General features: G+C 44.9%; 1 protein-coding gene across 6 annotated transcripts in view; it reads right to left on the bottom strand.

Moving 5' to 3' along the window:
* Positions 1 to 19,423, bottom strand: part of NCOA2 (nuclear receptor coactivator 2) — a 410,025-nt gene that overhangs the window by 181,243 nt on the left and 209,359 nt on the right. For all 6 annotated transcript variants that reach the window (XR_004538319.1, XM_033933336.1, XM_033933340.1 and 3 more), the window contains exons 8-9: positions 18,354 to 18,455; positions 18,097 to 18,237 (exon numbers count right to left, since the gene is read on the bottom strand). Coding sequence is in view for 5 of the 6 variants with exons in the window: in XM_033933336.1 (XP_033789227.1) it covers positions 18,097 to 18,237; positions 18,354 to 18,455 (243 nt within the window). In the remaining variant the exon portion in view is untranslated. The remainder of the gene's footprint in view (positions 1 to 18,096; positions 18,238 to 18,353; positions 18,456 to 19,423) is intronic.

Here is a 19,423-nt window from a genome sequence, read left to right as displayed (position 1 = left end):
GAAAGTAAACAAAGGTAAATTACATGGGGAAAATGTATTGGTGAACATTCTTTGTACATTAGTTATACTGACATCAAAGATAAAGGTATTTTTGCTACTAAATTTGAAGATATTTTAAAAGCATTTCTTTGTTTCTTTAGTGCAAGAAATATAAATCCTGATAATAAAAAAATAAATAAATAAAGCCAATCTAAGGGCTCCTTTTACAAAGGTGCGTTAGGGCCTTAATACGCAGAATAGCTCGCGCTAAATTGCCACGCACACTAGCCGCTACCGCCTCTTCAGCAGGCGTTAGTTTTTCGGGTATAACACGCTAATCCGGTACGTGTGCTAAAAACACTAGCATACCTTTGTAAAAGGAGCCCTAAAATTTTCAGCCAAAAATTTAGGTGTTTAAAAGTTATACTTATAAATTCAGGCCTGCTATGCATATACCTACATTTATGAACATTATGAGGCTAGTGCTAAGCCTAAGTTTTCACCCCTGCCCTAAATTTATATCTGTTGCAACATATTTTTATGCTTCAAAATTAGGAGAGTAAGAGACAGCACAATTTTTTAAAATCAACTTTTTCAAAATTACAATGCAAATGGAATAAATTAAATTAAAAGAAATAACAGGAAAAAACATTTCCCATCATACAATAAAGTATTCATTTCTAGCCCACTAAAATGAGAGAAAATACTTATACATTTTCAGAAATTCAAAAGAAGTGTCAAATGAAATAAATCTGTCCATTACATTTACCAGGGTAATTTCCTAATACTCCTCACAAGTCTGAGAAATAATTAAGTTATCTCACATGAATTTATTTATTTATTTATAAATCTTTATTCATTTTCAAGTCTTACAACAAGTGTATAATATTCAGTCAGAAAAATTTTTAAACAAATCACTTGACAATCTTACTTATAATCCTTAAAATATATAAATATAAAAGAAACCCTTCTCACCCACCCATTTATTAATACTAGAACAATTGACAATTATTATCTTTCCCAATCCCCCCCCCTATACCTTATCTAATACCAAGGTGTTTAAGATGTCTGATCGTTAGAATAAGTAATCAATGGCCCCCAAATGACCAGAAATTACCATTCCATGTTCATATGAATTCAAGAACTGCTGTAATTGCAATGGATCCCAAAATATGTATTCAGTGTCTTGTAGCTTTATCATTTGCAAGGAAACTTCAAAAAGAAAAAGACAGATGCCTCCAGAGCAACTACTCTAGGTTTTAATTTAAGAAATTCTTTTCTCCTTAACTAAGTTCCTATGGAGGCATCAGGAAAGACAAACTATATCGCCACAAAACTTTGCCATTCTATTTTTAAAATAAGTTTTCTTTATAAGCGTTTTGTCTAACCCAGACACACAGGTTAACAATAAAGTGGCTCTTGATTGAATCGCATCTTAGCTTTCCTCAAGAAATCCAATAAGATCCAAATCGATAGGGGCAATTTGATCCATACCCTGCACTGTTTCAGTTTTTTCCTCTGTGGAATGTAATAGAGATTCAAAATAGGCAAACTTTACGCATTGGGCAATCCCAATATCTCCTTGAAAAAATTTTGTATCAAAATTTCCAGGGATAGCAAGAGAGTAATTGGGAAACTGACCAATCAGAGATTTTTTTTATCTATGTAAATTCTCCATTACCTCCAGTTTGGAGTATATAATACAGGAATCCTTTACTGCAGTGTTAGAGACCTGTTGTAAAGTTACAATTTGTGATTCCATTAAGTTCAAGTGTTTATCTAAGGAAATTAGAGATTGAGCATAAATTTATGGACTCAGAACTAGTAAATATTTTCAGAAGCCAATTTAGGAGCATAAATCCTTCAAAAGTTATGGGCCCGTTATTCATAAACGTAGAAACAAAGAAACATGACGGCAGATAAAGGCCAAATGGCCCATCCGGTCTGCCATCCAGAGTAACCATTAACTCTTTCTCTCTCTGAGAGATCCAACATACCCATCCCAGGCCTCTTGAATTCAGACAGTCTCTATTTCCACCACCTCTTCCGGGAGACTGTTCCATGCATCTACCACCCTTTCCGTAAAAAAGTACTTCCCCAGATTACAAGTACCCAGCAGAAACCAAATAGTAGCAAAATTCCATGCTAGCAAACCCAGGGCAAGCAGTGGCTTCCCCATGTCTCTCAATAGCAAACAATGGACTTTTCCTCCAGGAACTTGTCCATACCTTTAAACCCAGCTATGCTGACCGCTATTACTACATGCTCTGGCAATGAGTTCCAAACTTAACTATTCATTGAGTGAAAAATATTTCCTCCTATTTGTTTTAAAGATTATTTCCATATAACTTCATTTGAGTGTCCTCTAGTCTTTGCAATTTTGAAAGAGTGAAAAAAATCAATTCACATTTGCCTGTACTACACCACTCGAGATTTTGATACGAACACAAGAATAGCCATATTGGGTCAAACCAAAGGTTCATCTAGTCCAGTATCTTAATTTGGCTATATATATTTTTTGAAATGTGGTGACCAAAATTGAACACAGCATTTGAGGTATGGTTGCACCATGGAGTGATACAAAGTCATTATAATATTCTAATTTTTGTTTTCCATTCCTTTCCTAATAATACCTAGCCTTCTTAGCCACCGCTGCACACTAAGCAGAGGTTTTCAATGTATCATTAATGACACTACTTTTAAGAAATTGTTGAAACATCATTTATTTTGTAAGATGAAATATGATTATTAACATTTCTAGGTATTAGATGAATGAGATATTTATATATGTTTGTATATTTTTTGTGTATGTGAAATTGTAATCCGCCTTGTTAAAGGTGGACTATAAACTATTACTTTGCTAGTTACATTGCAGTTGCTAGGACAGTGTCCAAGCTGTATCCAAAGACTCCTGAATTTCAGCAGCTGTTTATTCAACCTAAAGTAGATTCCTTGGTAGCCCAGGTTACCAAGCATACTTCCTTGCCTAGTGAGGGAGATGTCATTTTTAAGGATACACAGGATTGAAGGGTAGATGTCCTAAAACAAAAAACAACAGTTTGAGGCCTTGATCTAGATAGAGTTACGGAAGCAGTAGGTGACCTCGATCGTCTGGTTCTCGCACTATAGCAGCCTTGAAGAAATCCAAATGATGTCAGTTTGGTTACCCTGGTCCCGCATATAGGTGAGAGGTTTTCAGCTTATGGAGAAGCTGGGGAATAGATTTGCTTGGATTGATGGATGCTGGACATCATTCAAGAATGTTACTGTCTTAGAGCTAAAAAGCTGGTGACTGTTGCAGCATATGCTAAGGCCTGGAAGACATTTCAGTTTTGGTGTGCTAAGGACAATGTGGAATCTTGCAGGGCTGCAATTTCAGTAGTCCTATCCTTTTTGCAGTCTGGACTCAAAAAGGGTCTAGCAGTTGGGTCTCTTGAGGTTCAGTTAGCCTGCTTGTTAAGTTTGAGCGAAATTGGAAAAGTGTTCTCTGAATTTTCATCCAGTTATAGCCAGATTCTTGAAGGGGACACTCAGACTGCATCCTCCAGTAAGACAGCCTTTTCCATCATGGAACCTTAATTGGTATTTGCAGAGTCTTAGTAGGGCTCTGAGCCTTTATACAATACATATCTGCTGAATCTGATGGTCAAAACAATCTTTCTAGTGTTGAGTCTCGGAGTTGCAGGCGCTTTCATACTGAGAACCATTCCTTAAGGTGACAGAAACTGTGGTTTCCCTGCTTTCGATTCCTTCGTTCTTGCCAAAGGTTAGTTTTGACTTTTCACATCAATCATGAGGTCTACCTGCCAGCATTTCAGATCACAGGTTTGAAGAAACTGGACAAACTGTTGAAGGTATTGGATGTGAGGAGAGATTTTCCTGCGTCATTTCAAAAGGACAAATGATTTTCGCTTCTTCGACCATCTATCTGAATTAACTAGTAAGTCCAGGCTGGGCAAGCCAGCGTCTAAGGCATCTATTTCCAGATGGATTTGCATGGCGATATCAGTGGACATTGGCTGTGGGAAACAGCCACCAGTATCTTTGAGAGCCCATTCCACTAGAAGTGTAGTTTCATGAGCAGAGGCCCAGGCAGTTCTGCCTGAGGAGATTGTCTTGCAGAGTGTCGGATTCCCTCGAGCAGGTCTTCTTCTCCGGAGTCACCGGTGACTTTTCGAGGGTCCAAGTTGGGGGCCACTTTTTTCCCCGCTTCTGAGGTGAGGCTTGTCTGTTCCAAACGGTCCCGGTCTTCCTCGCCCTGTCAGGGCAGGTCTCCAACCTCGAAGCCGTCCAGACATACACTTGTCCTCGAATTGGACTCTAGTGTTTGTTCCTCATCGAGGCACTTGCCAGCTTCTAAAGTGACTGCTTCGAAGCCAGTTGTGGATTTTTCCTATACCCCGTCTTCTCCGAGGCTTTCTCAGCGCTTTCCTAGGACCCCGGGATCTTCCCCAGTCCATCTGGCGCAGGGCCATTCTTCGACACCCCTTACACGCCTTAGTCAAACCTCTTCGGTCTCCCGTTCACGGGACTCTGAGGCTCCGGCTTACTATTCCCGGGAAGTTTCTCTCTCTTTCTCGGCTGCACCCCGATCTCGGTCGGAGTCCTCCCCGGAGGATGAATCTTCTTCTCAGACCACCTCCTTTTCTCGTTTCATCTCTGACATGGGCAGAGCTCTGAACTTGGATCTTCAGTCCGACTCCCGCTTTACCCAGGAATACCTGGCAGAATTGGGAGTTGACCATACGCCTCGTAAGGCACTTATCCTTCCGTTGCATCAGGTTCTCCAGCAGACATTTCTCCGGAACCTGAAGACTCCATATGCTGTCATAGCTATTCCCTCCAAGTTGGAGTTCCATTACCAGACTATTCCGGTTAAAGGGTTTGAAGGTGCTCAACTGTCACACTAATCCTTGGTGGTTGGGTCTTTCTTGAAGAAGTCTAACCCCTCGAAGGTCTACGATGTCGTCCCCCCGGGCAGGGAGGGCCGTACGATGGACAAATTTGGTCGCCGCCTTTATCAGAATTCGATGATGGCGAACAGTGTCCTTAATTACAGTTTCCTCTTCAAATCCTACCTCCGGTTCTGTGTTGATGCCCTCCGCTGATTCCGGGAGGTCATGCCAGAGCCTCGCCGTCAGGAGTTTTGTCTCCTCGTGGAAATCCTCTCCTAGCTCCACTTGTATATGTTCCAGGCCTCTTACGACGCCTTTGAATTGTCCTCGCCATGCATCACCTCGCTTGGCTCCAACTTGTGGATATGGATCCGAATCTACAGGATTGTTTTGCCAATCTCCCATGTGTGGGTTATGAGCCCTTCGATGATTCCATCGAGGCGGCCACGATGCGCCTCTCGGACCACGAGCGGTCCTTTGCGTCTCTGGTGAAACTTAAACCTAAAGCCCCTCCGGCTCGCAAATATAAAATTCCTCTCCAGAAGTATCCACAAAAATCCACTCCTGCTTTCTCTAGGACTCCTTCGAAACGGCCTCTGCAACAGCAGCAAAGTCAATCTAAGACTCAGCCGCCGGCCCCGGGGAGGACCAGGCCGTCCTTTTGACAATTCCAGTCCAAGCCTTTGGGCTCCCTTCCTACTGGAGGCTTCCCCCCTCCCCATCAGGGGTCATCTCCATCATTTCTATGCCCAGTGGGAAAGTCTTACCACTGACAGTTGGGTACTGTCTATCATCCGATAGGGGTACTCCCTTTACTTCAGTCGCGTTCCCCCGGATCTGCCTCCAAGAGAGCTTCCTTCTGCTCAGTCTCAAATTCCTCTACTCATGCAGAAAGCTCAGGCCCTTCTTCGCCTTTGGGCAATCGAGGAAGTTCCCCACAGAACAACTGAACTCCGGATTTTATTCCCGGTACTTTCTGGTATTCAAGAAGACGGGAGATCTGCGTCCGATCCTGCGTGCTCTGAACAAGTTCCTGGTCCGGGAACGAATCAGAATGCTCGCCCTTCCCACGCTGTATTCCCTCTTGGACGAAGGGGACTGGCTGTGCTCACTGGACCTCAAGGAGGCGTACACGCACATTCCGATACACCCAGCCTATCGCCGGTATTTGAGATTCCGGGTGGGAGATCTCCATCTCCAGTATCGTGTTCTTCCCTTCGGCTTGGCGGCCTCTCCGAGGGTTTTCACGAAATGTCTGGTTGTGGTGGCTGCGGCTTTGCGCCTCCGCAGCCTGCAGGTGTTTCCCTACCTCGACGACTGGTTGATCAAAGCGTCCTCTCGCGACGAAGTCCTGTGAGCGACGGAACAGACCATCTGGCTCTTTCAGAGTCTTGGCTTCAAGGTGAACTTTCCTGTCCGTCCCAGTCTCTCAAGTTCATCGGAGCGGTCCTGGACACGGTTCATCTCTGCTCCTTCTTGCCTCGGCCTCGTCAGGAGGCCCTTATCCATTTGTGACGATTGGTGACCCATCTGCACTCGGCGCCGGCTCGGATCATGATGGTCCTCCTAGGTCACATGGCCTCCTCAGTTCACATGACTCCTTTTACCAGACTTCACCTCAGTGTTCTTCAATGGACTCTGGCGTACCAATGGAATCAAGATAGGGATTCTCTCTCCCGACGCATTGTCGTGACTCCTTTGTTGAGGAGGTCTCTCAGTTGGTGGATGCTCTCTTTCAATCTCTCCAGAGGTTTTCCGTTCCATGCTCCTCCTCTGCAAAAGGTTCTCACAACGGACTTGTCGACCTATGCTTGGGGGGCACATCTGGACGGTCTGTGCACCCAGGATCTTTGGTCTCGTGCCGACCGCCTTTGTCACATCAATCTTCTGGAGCTTCGGGCGATTTTCCTCGCTCTGAATGCCTTTTGTCACCTTCTTCGTGACCGGGTGGTGCTAGTTTGCACGGACAACCAGGTCGCCATGTATTATATCAACAAACAGGTGGGCACGGGGTCCAGGTCCCTGTGCCAGGAGGCGATGCGGCTCTGGGATTGGGCCATCCGCCGCAACATATTCATTCAAGCTGTCTACATTCAGGACCAGCGGAACTGTCTGGCAGACAAGTTGAGTCATCTTCTGCAGCTTCACCAATGGTCCCTCCATTACATGACCCTGCATCAGGTGTTTGCTCGTTGGGGGACTCCGAACGTCGATCTGTTCGTGTCCCCCCTCAATCACAAGTTGCCCCGCTTCAGCTCGAGAGTTTACACTCCTCTCAGGATCAAGGCGGATGCCTTCCTTCTGGATTGGACGAACGAGTTCCTGTATGCGTTCCCTCCATTTCCTCTGATTCTGAAGACTCTCGTCAAGCTCAAGTCTTCACGTGCCACCATGATTCTGATAGCTCCTCAGTGGCCCCGACAACCTTGGTTCTCCCTTCTGTTGCAACTCGGTTCCAGGGAGCCTCTTCCCCTGCATTTTTTTCCTTCTCTGCTTACACAGAGTCAGGATTCTCTGCTTCATCCCAACCTCCAGTCTCTGCACTTAACAGCTTGGTTCCTCGAGACTTAATGCACTCGTTCCAGTTCTCCCAGCCTGTGCTGGATGTCCTGGAGGCGTCTCGGAAGGAGTCCAATCGCCAATGTTACTATCAGAAGTGGACCCGCTTTTCTTCCTGGTGTGCTACTCAGCAACTGGAACCGCTGTCCGCCTCCTTGTCAGCTGTCCTGGAATATCTGTTGCGCTGGGCTCAAGTCCTCTTCGGTTTGAGTCCACCTTAATGCCATTGCTGCTTTTCAACAGCCAATTGACGGGAAGCCTATCTCTGTTCATCCTGTGGTTTCCCGCTTCATGAAAGGACTTTTCCACATTCATCCGCCCCTCAAACCTCCTCCGGTGGTTTGGGACCTTAACATGGTCCTTACTCAATTGATGAAATCCCCGTTCGAGCCGCTAGCACGAGCTCACTTAAAGTTTCTTACTTGGAAAGTTGTGTTTCTTATTGCTCTCACTTCTGCCCGTCAGGTCAGTGAACTTCAAGCCTTGGTAGTGGACCCACCTTTCACTGTCTTCCATCACGATAAGGTGGTTCTCCGTACCCATCCTAAGTTCTTGCCTAAGATTGTTTCTGATTTTCACATCAACCAGTCTATTGTTCTTCCTGTGTTTTTTCGAAGCCCCATTCTCACCCTTGTGAGGTGTCTCTGCATTCTCTTGATTGTAAGCATGCACTGGCCTTCTACTTGAAGCGCACCACTCCTCACCGCACTGCTCCCCAGCTGTTCATCTCTTTCGATCCCAATCGTTTGGTGCTCTGTTTCTAAGCAGACCATTTCTAACTGGTTGGCCACTTGTATCTCTTTCTATTACGCTCAGGCTGGTCTCTCCCTTCCGGGTCGAGTCACGGTCCACAGGGTCAGAGCGATTGCGGTGTCTGTTGCTTTCCTCCACTCGACTCCCATTGAGGTAATCTGTAAATCTGCCATTTGTTCCTCGGTTCATATATTCACCTCACATTACTGTCTGGATGTTTCTCCAGGCGTGATGGCCGCTTTGGCCAATCTGTTTTGCAGCATCTGTTCTCCTAAATTGCCAACTTTTCCTCCATCCCATTCTAATTAGCTTGGAGGTCACCCACATGTAGAGAATATGCTGCCTGCTTGTCCTGGGATAAAGCACAGTTACTTACCATAACAGGTGTTATCCAGGGACAGCAGGCAGATATTCTCGCTACCCACCCACCTCCCCGTGGTTGGCTTCTTTGCTTGCTATCTGAACTGAAGACACGCTGAGGAGACGCATTCCTAGGCAGGACGTGAGGGGCACACGCGCATGCGCGGGTCAATCGCAAGCCTGAAGGTTTTCGACCAAGTTTGCTTGCGAAAACATCCGCTAGGGGGCTCTGTCGGTGACATCACCCACATGTAGAGAATATCTGCCTGCTGTCTCTGGATAACACCTGTTACGGTAAGTAACTGTGCTTTATGGTCATCAGAAGATCTGCATCCTCTCCCAGGCAGAGCTACCCCAAGGACATTGGGGAACTCTTGAGCACCTCAAGCCTCAAAATAAGATAAACTAAAAATAGTAAAATCTTCTCAGAACAGATCAGAATGACACCTTTCAGCTCGCTTGCAGAAGGAAAAACTGAAGAGAAGTTTAGCCTACTAGGAAGGAGGTGGAGATAAAGAAAAATGATTGATTCCTTCTGCAACAGCTCACTATTTGGAGGACTTAACCCACTTGTCAGGACTTGTATGCTTTGTGTAACAGAAATGTCTTTTGCCATTTAGTTGCCCAATCTTTCAGTTTTGTAGAGTCCACTTGCAATTTTTCACAATCCTCTAGCAATTTAACAGCTTTGCTGATGATAAAGTTTTGTTCAATTACTTTTACTAGTTATTCCCATCTCTAGATCACTGATAAATATGTTCAAAAATAGTGGTGCCTGCACAAACCCCTCTGGATCCTTACTATTTACTCCTTTGGTTTTCCATATTTTAGCCAGTTCTTAATCCATTACACTGGTCAACAAAAAAAAGTTTTACTGAGAACTTAAGGAGTGTTATTAGTTGGTTGATTTGCTGAAGATCCAAGATGGCCACTTAACTGAGTGTGTTGCCAGTGAAAGTTTTCCTTCGATTGCCTTTTTAGCACTACACTTTTGAATACCTGGATATGCAGAAGAGGCAGGGTAAGAGTGCCGCTGGAGCCTCGCCGTACTCCAGAACAGCAACCCTCAGCAACATCGAGAAATTGTTGAGGCGAATGCAGGGCGTCTCAGCTGCGTCGGTGATACCCCTGCCAGAGACACTCCAGGGAAATGGAGTGGAGGTGTCTCTACAGGGTCTTGAGACCATTTTGAGTCCTGATGTGAGGGCACCTCCCCGACATCATCGAGCCACCAGCTCCCCAGGGGTTGAGGAGCTACCGGAAGTCGGACTGCAATCTCCCTTGAAGGCAATGGGGAACGGTGTGGCGAGTGCCAATTCAAGCTCCCAAGTTTTGCAGGGGGACCTGAGTATGGAGGAGGATATTGCAACATCAGGGATTGGACCTGCCCAGGAGAGTGAACGAGAAGGACAGATACCAGCTGGAGAGCAGAACATTACAAAGATAGACTTGCAATGTTGCATTATTATAAAACCCCAAGAGTTACATGGACGCTTTGTGGGACCTGATTGCCAATTTAGTAGTGACTTTACACTGGATAAAAATTGGCTGTTGAGACTTTTCTTCAAAAATAAAGAAAAAAGAATTTTTAGGTTTTAAAATAAGAATGTTTCACGATTTGGCAAGAGACACACAAAGGCATAGAAGATTTACAATGTCCAATGTGACATGGACAAGAGGACATGGACTGAAGCTGGGGAGGGACAAGTCCAGGATAAATATCAGGAAGTTCTGCTTCACGCAGCGAGTGGTGGACACCTGGAATGCTCTCCCAGAGGAGGTTATTGCAGAATCCACCGTCCTAGGATTTAAAAGCAAACTAGATGCACATCTCCTTACGAGAGGCATAGAGGGATATGGGTGACTAAAATTATGCCAAGTGTACACCTGGCTGGGCCTACGCATGTGCGGATCGCCGGACTTGATGAACCGAAGGTCTGATCCGGAGATGGCAGTTCTTATGAAGATAATTTCTTTTACTAAAAACTGGGTGACTTATCTTCGTCACCGTTGTAAGTGTATAATTCAATATAATTCTCAAAAATATGTTTTCTTTGAGCCTTTCCAGCTGACAGCCTTTCTTTCTTTATGTCGAATGGAGAAGGAAAGAAAATGAGGGCTATTGAATGAAATAGATGCCTATCTCAGTTAATTTTGCATCAGGCTTCCTATGTTAGTTTTCTTTAATTATCTCTGTTTAAATTACATTTTAGATCTTATTGTGGACTTAAGTTGATTTAAGCAAATATTTACTTTTGAAATATTTCTTCATTATTTTTAACATTTTCTATGTTTTAAACGGATTTGTATATTTGAAAATTTATAAATAAATAAATAAAAAGAAGTATTCTTAGTTAATTTAATGACCCTGATTTCAGATCTGTAATTGAAATTCAGCTAGCATGTCAGGTTTCTGAGATACATGTTACTGATTTTTTAGACAGTTTGCCATATCGGCACAGTATTGCAAGTATGAACTGTGTCCCACCAAATTTCTGTTAAGGAGTTTCCTCTGAAAACAAACATAAAGACAATAGGGAGAAATGCTACAGCATATATTTACGCCTCTCAACTCACACAAAAGTGATGTCAACATGATCAGAAATGTTTGAGACAATTGTTTTTACGCTTGTACTTTACATTTGTCTCTCTTTGCAAGAACCAACAATATGAGATTAAACGTTCCCTGATATCTACTTACCACCACCTTGATATCTTGATGAAATCTTTCCCCATACTTATCACTGACATCACCAAGATTGGGTGGGAAGAAGTCAAGGTGAGAATGTAAGAAATGCATTTTAAGTGACATTCTGGCACCAATTAGTTAATATGCTGTCAGTATGTTCTCCACAAGCTCAGCATAATTCTCTGATCTGTGATTACCAAGAAAATTCTGAACCATCATGAATGCTTTCCATGCTGCTGATTCAGCTGGGTTCAGCTTCTGTTACATAAGAAAATAAGAATTGCCGCTGCTGGGTCAGACCAGTGGTCCATCCTGCCCAGCAGTCCACACCCGCGGCGTCCCCCACGTCAAAGACCATTGCTCTAAATGAGCCAGCCTCACTTGCATACTTTCCAGTTGAGCAGGAACTTGTCCAATTTTGTCTTGAATCCCTAGAGGGTGTTTTCCCTTATGACAGACTCTGGAAGAGGGTTCCAGTTTTCTACCACTCTCTGGGTGAAGAACTTCCTTACGTTCGTACGGAATCTATCCCCTTTCAACTTTAGAGAATGCCCTCTCGTTCTCCCCTTGGAGAGGGTGAACAACCTGTCTTTATCTATTAAGTCTATCTCCTTTAGTATCTTGAATGTTACGATCATGTCCCCTCTCAATCTCCTCTTTTCGAGGGAGAAGCGGCCCAGTTTTCTCTAATCTCTCGCTGTATGGCAACTCCTTCAGCCCCTTAACCTTTTTAATCATTTTTCTCTGGTCCCTTTTGAGTAGTATCGTGTCCTTCTTCATGTACGGCGACCAGTGCTGGACGCAGTACTCCAGGTGAGGGCACACCATGGCCCGGTACAACGGTATGATAACCTTCTCTGATGTGTTCGTGATTCCCTTCTTTATCATTCCTAGCATTCTATTCGCCCTTTTTGCCATCACCGCGCATTGCGTGGACGGCTTCATTGACTTGTTAATCAGAACTCCCAAGTCTCTTTCATGGGATCAGTTCACGGATTTCACTTTTCTCGAAACCAAACATATTTCTTAGGTGCTGAAATGCATCACCATTTCTGTCCATCGCCTTGACAAAATTTTTCAGCTAATCCAGTTTATGTGAAGTGTTGGAAGGTGTATATGCCAGGTACGGATTCATCTCGGTTTGGCCATTGTTTCTGTCTGTAGTGGTTGGCATCATCACGACTGTTCCAAAGTCACAAGAAACACATGTATTTGGTGTACCCCAGTTCCAGAACCCACAGAGGTTCCACTGTTGATCTGCATAGCGTGTGAGTTTTAAAAGTGTCTCCATTGACTCATATGTTTCCTTCAACCCAACTGCATGAGCAACAGAAATATATGACTTCTGGTTTCCGTTGTGTAAAAGTACCGCTTTAAGACTTGCTTTGCTTGAATCCATTCGTCATAAGCATGTTCATATCCCAGTTCACACTCGAGACCATTAATATCAGTACAGAAACAAATGCTTCCTTCCATTTGGTAAAAGGAAGCCAGGATGGTGTGATGATCATGGAAAAAAGATATTTTGGTGTCCTGCCTTAAAAGATTCCATTGCTTCAGCCTTGAACCCAACAATTCTGCTTTCTTCTTTGACAGTGACAAGTCTCTAACCAGATCATTTAAGATTTTATTGAGTTAGCAGGTGAGGTTGTTTTTCATCCACTTCAGGTTCAAACAACTCCTCCACAGCAGCAGAGGCACATTCTTCATCTGAACTTTCAGCACATTGTGCTGCAGATGTGGAAGGAAGAACTGGAACTGGATTCTCCGAGTCATGAGGAACGGGTTTAATTGCTGACGGGCAATCAGGATACACAATTTTTTATTTATTCCTCTTTGTGAATCCAGCAATTTTTGTCATGAAAAATAACAGTCTGAGTGACAATTTGTTGGTTCACGCCACACCATGGGTACAGCAAAAAGCATCTTCTTCCGTTTCCCATTCAGCCTATATGCTAGTCTGGAACAGCAGACCGTGCAGCACATATGACGTGTCCACACTTTATCTTGGTCACTAACTTTACAGCCAAAATAATGCTTGTATGCACTTTGAAGTCTGCTGGACAAAGACCAGTGCTCTAAATGAGTCCAGCCTCACCTGCGTACGTTCCAGTTTAGCAGGAACTTGTCCAACTTTGTCTTGAATCCCTGGAGGGTGTTTTCCCCTATAATAGACTCCGGAAGAGCGTTCCAGTATACTACCATTCTCTGGGTAAAGAAGAACTGCCTTACGTTTCTACAGAATCTATCCCCTTTCAAACTTTAGAGAGTGCCCTCTCGTTCTCCCTACCTTGGAGAGGGTTAACAATCTGTCTTTATCTACTAAGTCTATTCCCTTCAGTATTTTGAATGTTTCGATCATGTCCCCTCACAGTCTCCTCTTTTCTAGGGAGAAGAGGCCCATTTTCTCCAATCTCTCACTGTACGGCAACTCCTCCAGCCCCTTAACCATTTTAGTCGTTCTTCTCTGGACCCTTTCAAGTAGTATCATGTCCTTCTTCATGTATGGCGACCAGTGCAGAATAAAGTACTCCAGGTGAGGGCGCACCATGGCCCGGTACAGCGGCATGATAACCTTCTCCGATCTGTTCATGATCCCCTTCTTAATCATTCCTAGCATTCTGTTCGCCCTTTTCGCCGCCACCACGCATTGCGCGGACGGCTTCATCGACTTGTCGATCAGAACTCCCAAGTCTCTTTCCTGGGAGGTCTTTCCAAGTACTGCACCGGACATCCTGTATTAGTGCATGAGATTTTTGTTATCAACATGCATCACTTTACAATTATCCACATTGAACCTCATTTGCCATGTTGATGCCCTTTTCTCGAGTTTGATTATGTCACATTGCAGATCTTCGCAATCCCCCTGTGTCTTCACTACTCTGAATAACTTTGTATCATCCACAAATTTAATCACCTCACTCGTCGTACCAATGTCCAGATCGTTTATAAAGATGTTGAAGAGCACGGGTCCAAGCACCAAGCCCTGCGGCACCCCACTAGTGACGCTCTTCCAGTCCAAGTATTGTCCATTTACTCCCACTCTTTGTTTCCTATGCTCCAGCCAGATTTTAATCCACATATTTCACCCTCGATTCTATGGCTTGCAATTTTCCTAAGTAGTCATTCATGTGGAACCTTGTCAAACGCCTTCTGAAAATCCAGATATACAATGTCGACTGGGTCGTCCTTGCCTATCTGCCTGTTTACTCTCTTAAAGAAGTGCAGCAAGTTCGTCAAACAAGATCTGCCTTTGCTGAAACCGTGCTAGCTGGTCATCATCAGATCATGTCCGTCAAGGTGATCAATGATGCAGTCCTTTATCAGCATCTCTACCATCTTTCCCGATACAGAGGTCAGATTCACCGGTCTGTAGTGTCCCAGATCTCCCCTCAAACTTTTTTTTGAAGATCAGCGTAACATTCGCCAGCTTCCAGTCGTCCGGAATCTTTCCTGATTTGATCGAGAGATTGGCTATTAGTTGAAGCAGTTCAGCTATAGTCCCTTTCAGTTCCTTGATGACCCTCGGATGGATGCCATCCGGTACCGGGGATTTATCGCTCTTAAGCCTGTCAATCTGCCTGCATACCTCTTCTAGACTGACCATCAACCCTGTCAGTTTCCCATCTTCATTTCCAGCATATAGCTTGATGGGTTCCGGTATGCTGTGTATATCCTCTTTGATAAATACAGATGCAAAAAAAAATGTGTTCAGTTTGTTGGTAAATGCTTTGTCCTCCTTTAGCACTCCCTTTATTCTATGGTCATCCAACGGTCCTACCGCTTCCTTCGCGGGTCGTTTCCCCTAAATTTATTGAAAGAACGGCTTCAAGTTTTTCGCCCCCTTGGCTATTTTTTCCTCGTAGTCTCTTTTAGCCCCTTTTACCACCTTATGGCACCCACGTTGATGATGTTTGTGCTTATTCCAGTTTTCGTCCATTCTTGACCTTTTCCATTCCTTAAACAAAGTTTTCTTGTCTCTGATCGCTTCCTTCACCTCTACAGTGAGCCACGCCGTTTCATTGTTCTTTTTCCTCTTGGATCCCTTGTTGATACGTGGTATATATATATTTTGCACATTAAAAAGGGACCAAGCTTGCTCTAGCGTTCTTAATCTTCTTCCCCACCATGATTCTCATCCATTCTGCTTTTTTCTATTTTCTTTTTTTTTTGGGGGGGAGGGATTAAAAAATATGTTCTTAACTGACAATACAGGGGAGAATACTGTTGTTTAATCTAGTAGTGTCTGAAAAGAATGAGTAGGAAAAAAGTTGCTCGAGTAGACAAAGTGTTCCAAGAGACTTGCACCCTATGTGGGGTAAAGTAGCCCAATATAGCTCTCAAAGCATGATTCTTAATGCATGATTCAAACTATGAACTGATGTTGAATATTTCTATGATACTGACAATCTAACACTGAAATGCTGTTTGGGAGGAGAGGAAAGGAGGGAGGGAGGAAGTCAGTTTAGGGAATAGTTTTTGAACAATATACTCAATGCAATGGAAGCCTCTATAGAACATGGTGTAAGCAAGTACAGTGGTGCCTCACACAACGAACTTAATTCGTTCCAGGAGCAAGTTTGTTATGCGAAAAGTTCGTTATGTGAAACGCGTTTTCCCATAACAATACATGTTAAAAAAAATAATTCGTTCTGTAGCATAAAATATGCTAAGATGACATAAAAAAAGATAAATTTTTGGTTATTATTTTTATTTAGATACATCTAAAAACATAATTGTTTTTTAAAACAACACACATTTTTTAAATTTAAAGACAGACTAAGTAGAGTCTAATTTTACAGTGAGAGAGGGCAGAGTCTCAGCGGCAAAAACTGGGACTTAACTGTTCATTTTTTTTTTTTTTCTACCGTGTTTCCCCGATGATAAGGCAGGGCCATCAAATAAGACAGCCCCCCCTTTTTAGAAAAAAATGTAAAATAAGGCACCCCCCCGCAAATAAGCCACCCACCGATACCTGCGCTTACCCGAATCGGGCGGTACGGTGGGTGACTCCGTGTGGTCCCTGGCACCCCCGACACGATCGGGGCAAGAGGGAGCTCAAGCCCTCTTGCCCCCCCGACTCCCCGACACGATCGGGGCAAGAGGGAGCTCAAGCCCTCTTGCCCCCCCGACTCCCCGACACGATCGGGGCAAAAGGGAGCTCAAGCCCTCTTGCCCCCCCCGACTCCCCGACACGATCGGGGCAAAAGGGAGCCCAAGCCCTCTTGCCCCGCCGATTCCCCAACTCCCCGACAATATCGGGCCAGGAGGGAGCCCAAGTCCTCCTGGCCACGGCGACCCCCTAACCCCACCCTGCACTACATTACGGGCAGGAGGGATCCCAGGCCCTCCTGCCCTCGACGCAAACCCCCCCTCCCCCCAACGACCGCCCCCCCCAAGAACCTCCGACCGCCCCCCCAGCCGACCCGCGACCCCCCTGGCCGACCCCCACGACACCCCCAACCCCCTTCCCCGTACCTTTCTGTAGTTGGCCGGACAGACGGGAGCCAAACCCGCCTGTCCGGCAGGCAGCCATCGACGGAATGAGGCCGGATTGGCCCATCCGTCCCAAAGCTCCGCCTACTGGTGGGGCCTAAGGCGCCTGGGCCAATCAGAATAGGCCCTGGAGCCTTAGGTCCCTCCTGGGGGCAGGGCCTGAGGCACAGGGTCGGGTTGGGCCCATGTGCCTCAGGCCCCGCCCCCAGGAGGGACCTAAGGCTCCCGGGCCTATTCTGATTGGCCCAGGCGCCTTAGGCCCCACCAGTAGGCGGAGCTTTGGGACGGATGGGCCAATCCGGCCTCATTCCGTCGTTGGCTGCCTGCCGGACAGGCGGGTTTGGCTCCCGTCTGTCCGGCCAACTACAGAAAGGTACGGGGAAGGGGGTTGGGGGTGTCGTGGGGGTCGGCCAGGGGGGTCGCGGGTCGGCTGGGGGGGCGGTCGGAGGTTCTTGGGGGGGGGGGCGGTCGTTGGGGGGAGGGGGGGTTTGCGTCGAGGGCAGGAGGGCCTGGGATCCCTCCTGCCCGTAATGTAGTGCAGGGTGGGGTTAGGGGGTCGCCGTGGCCAGGAGGACTTGGGCTCCCTCCTGGCCCGATATTGTGTGGGGAGTTGGGGAATCGGCGGGACAAGAGGGCTTGGGCTCCTTTTTGCCCCGATCGTGTCGGGGAGTCGGGGGGGCAAGAGGGAGCCAGGCGGAGAGAGGGCAGTTAAGCGCAGTGCCTGCGCAGAAGGATGCAGCTCGGGCGACTTCGTTGTGTGAAACGAAGTTCGTTGTACGGATCAAGACATAAAGTTCGTTGTGCGCAGCGTTCGCTGTGCGAGGCGTCCGTTATGCGAGGCACCTGTCATATAATGTTCTGCATTATATTTGTCTTATTTAGCAATAAAAAGGTATTAGTTTAACATAAAATAGTCAGAAAAAGCAGCATGTTGACTAGCTGGTTCATCATATGGGAAGAAAGTAGAGAAAAAGGGAGTAATTCTGGGTATTGCCAGCAAATGCCTTCACTCTACTCGGTCCTAAATCTGTGGGCTTTGCTAGAGTGAGTTCTAGAAGCAATCATTTATTCCCTAATCCAGCGGTGGGAAACAAGGGCCACAATCCAGCCGGATTTTCAGGATTTCCCCAATGAATATGCATGAGATCTATTTGCATACAATGAAAGCAGTGTATGCAAATAGATCACATACATATTTGTTGGGGAAATCCTGAAAACCCAGGCTGGATTGTAGCTCTTGTTCCCCACCCCTAGGCCCTAATCTCTTTTTTTCTCACAATGAAAGAGTAATCATGTAAGTTAGAAATGAAAGTCAAGGAGGCGTTATGTTTTAAAAAGAGGTCAAAGGAAGAATGAAAAGTATACCTTCTTGATGATGTCTCTTGGCAAAGGAAAGCTCCCCTTCATGCTGTGCATGGAATTTTTGAATACATCTGCGAACCAAATCTTCCCAACCCGGTTTCATTGCTGTCCTCATGGTTGTTGTATCCAAAGAAGTAATCTTCCCTAGAATTATACAGGTCAATTATGTTCATTGTTTAGGTGCTACATAGAGAAGCTATTAACTTCAATGTTTTTCTCCTTCAAAAATTACAAATTTTTCCCCTTATTTTTTCATATACCTTGCAAATCCTGACGAGTAGTGAAACTCTCAGATGAGGGAAGAAAAGTCCTTTCTTTCATTGGAACTCGTCTCGCTACACAGATCAAGCAAGACTGCAAATCTTAAAATGAAAGTTTTATATTTATTAATTCACTGTTCTACATTTTCTACATGCCAAAACACAAACATTAGTTCAATTTGCCAAATAATGGAATCAGAGTAATCTCTGGCAATAGAGATTTCTACCATGGCACAGAGAGCTAAATGCTCCAACTCTCATAGGAATTTGATGAGTATCAGAGCAGCGTTGGAGCATTTAGCGCTCCGGGCCGCGGTAGAAACTATCACAGCTTAGTAAGGGGGGGGGGGGGTAATGCATTAAATTATATTAATAACTTGTTAAATGTGCAGCCCTAGATTTTATTATTTTTTATTTTAATTTAGTAATACTTTATTATAATCTTTATTTGAACTGTAAACTGCTTTGATTTATTCTTGAAAAACAGTATAGCAAAGGAATTAAACAAATATAGTCTTTAAACTGTTACTAGAACCCTTCAAACTACAAGAAGTTTTTGCTGTATATGTTCTTCTCTCCTAGACTACTGAAGATCAGATCTTTGTCAATTTGCATATATGTTTAAGTATTTCTTTGTGGAACCATCTTCAATTTACCAATTCCTAACAGAGGCATACAATAAATATAGGTATGAATGCAAGCACATGCACTAAGGCAGGCCTCAAGAAACTTGGGGCGATTAGAATCATTTATCTAGGTTTGCTTACATAAGAATATAAGAATTGCCATACTGGGACAGACCAAAGGTCCATTAAGCACAGCTACTCACCGTAACAGGTGTTATCCAGGGACAGCAGGCAGATATTCTCACATGTTGGTGATGTCACCGACGGAGCCCCGGTATGGACACTTGAAAAGTGCATCACAACTTTAAGTATGAAAGTTCGTGATCAGCCCGCACCGCACATACGCGAATGCCTTCCCGCCCGACGTAGGCACATGGTCCCTTCAGTTAAGATAAGCCAGCCAAGAAGCCATCCAGGGGAGGTGGGTAGGTTGTGAGAATATCT

The sequence above is a fragment of the Geotrypetes seraphini genome, chromosome 2, assembly GCF_902459505.1.
Source record: "Geotrypetes seraphini chromosome 2, aGeoSer1.1, whole genome shotgun sequence".
NCBI lineage: Eukaryota > Metazoa > Chordata > Amphibia > Gymnophiona > Dermophiidae > Geotrypetes > Geotrypetes seraphini.
This window is presented reverse-complemented; position numbering and strand designations above follow the sequence as displayed.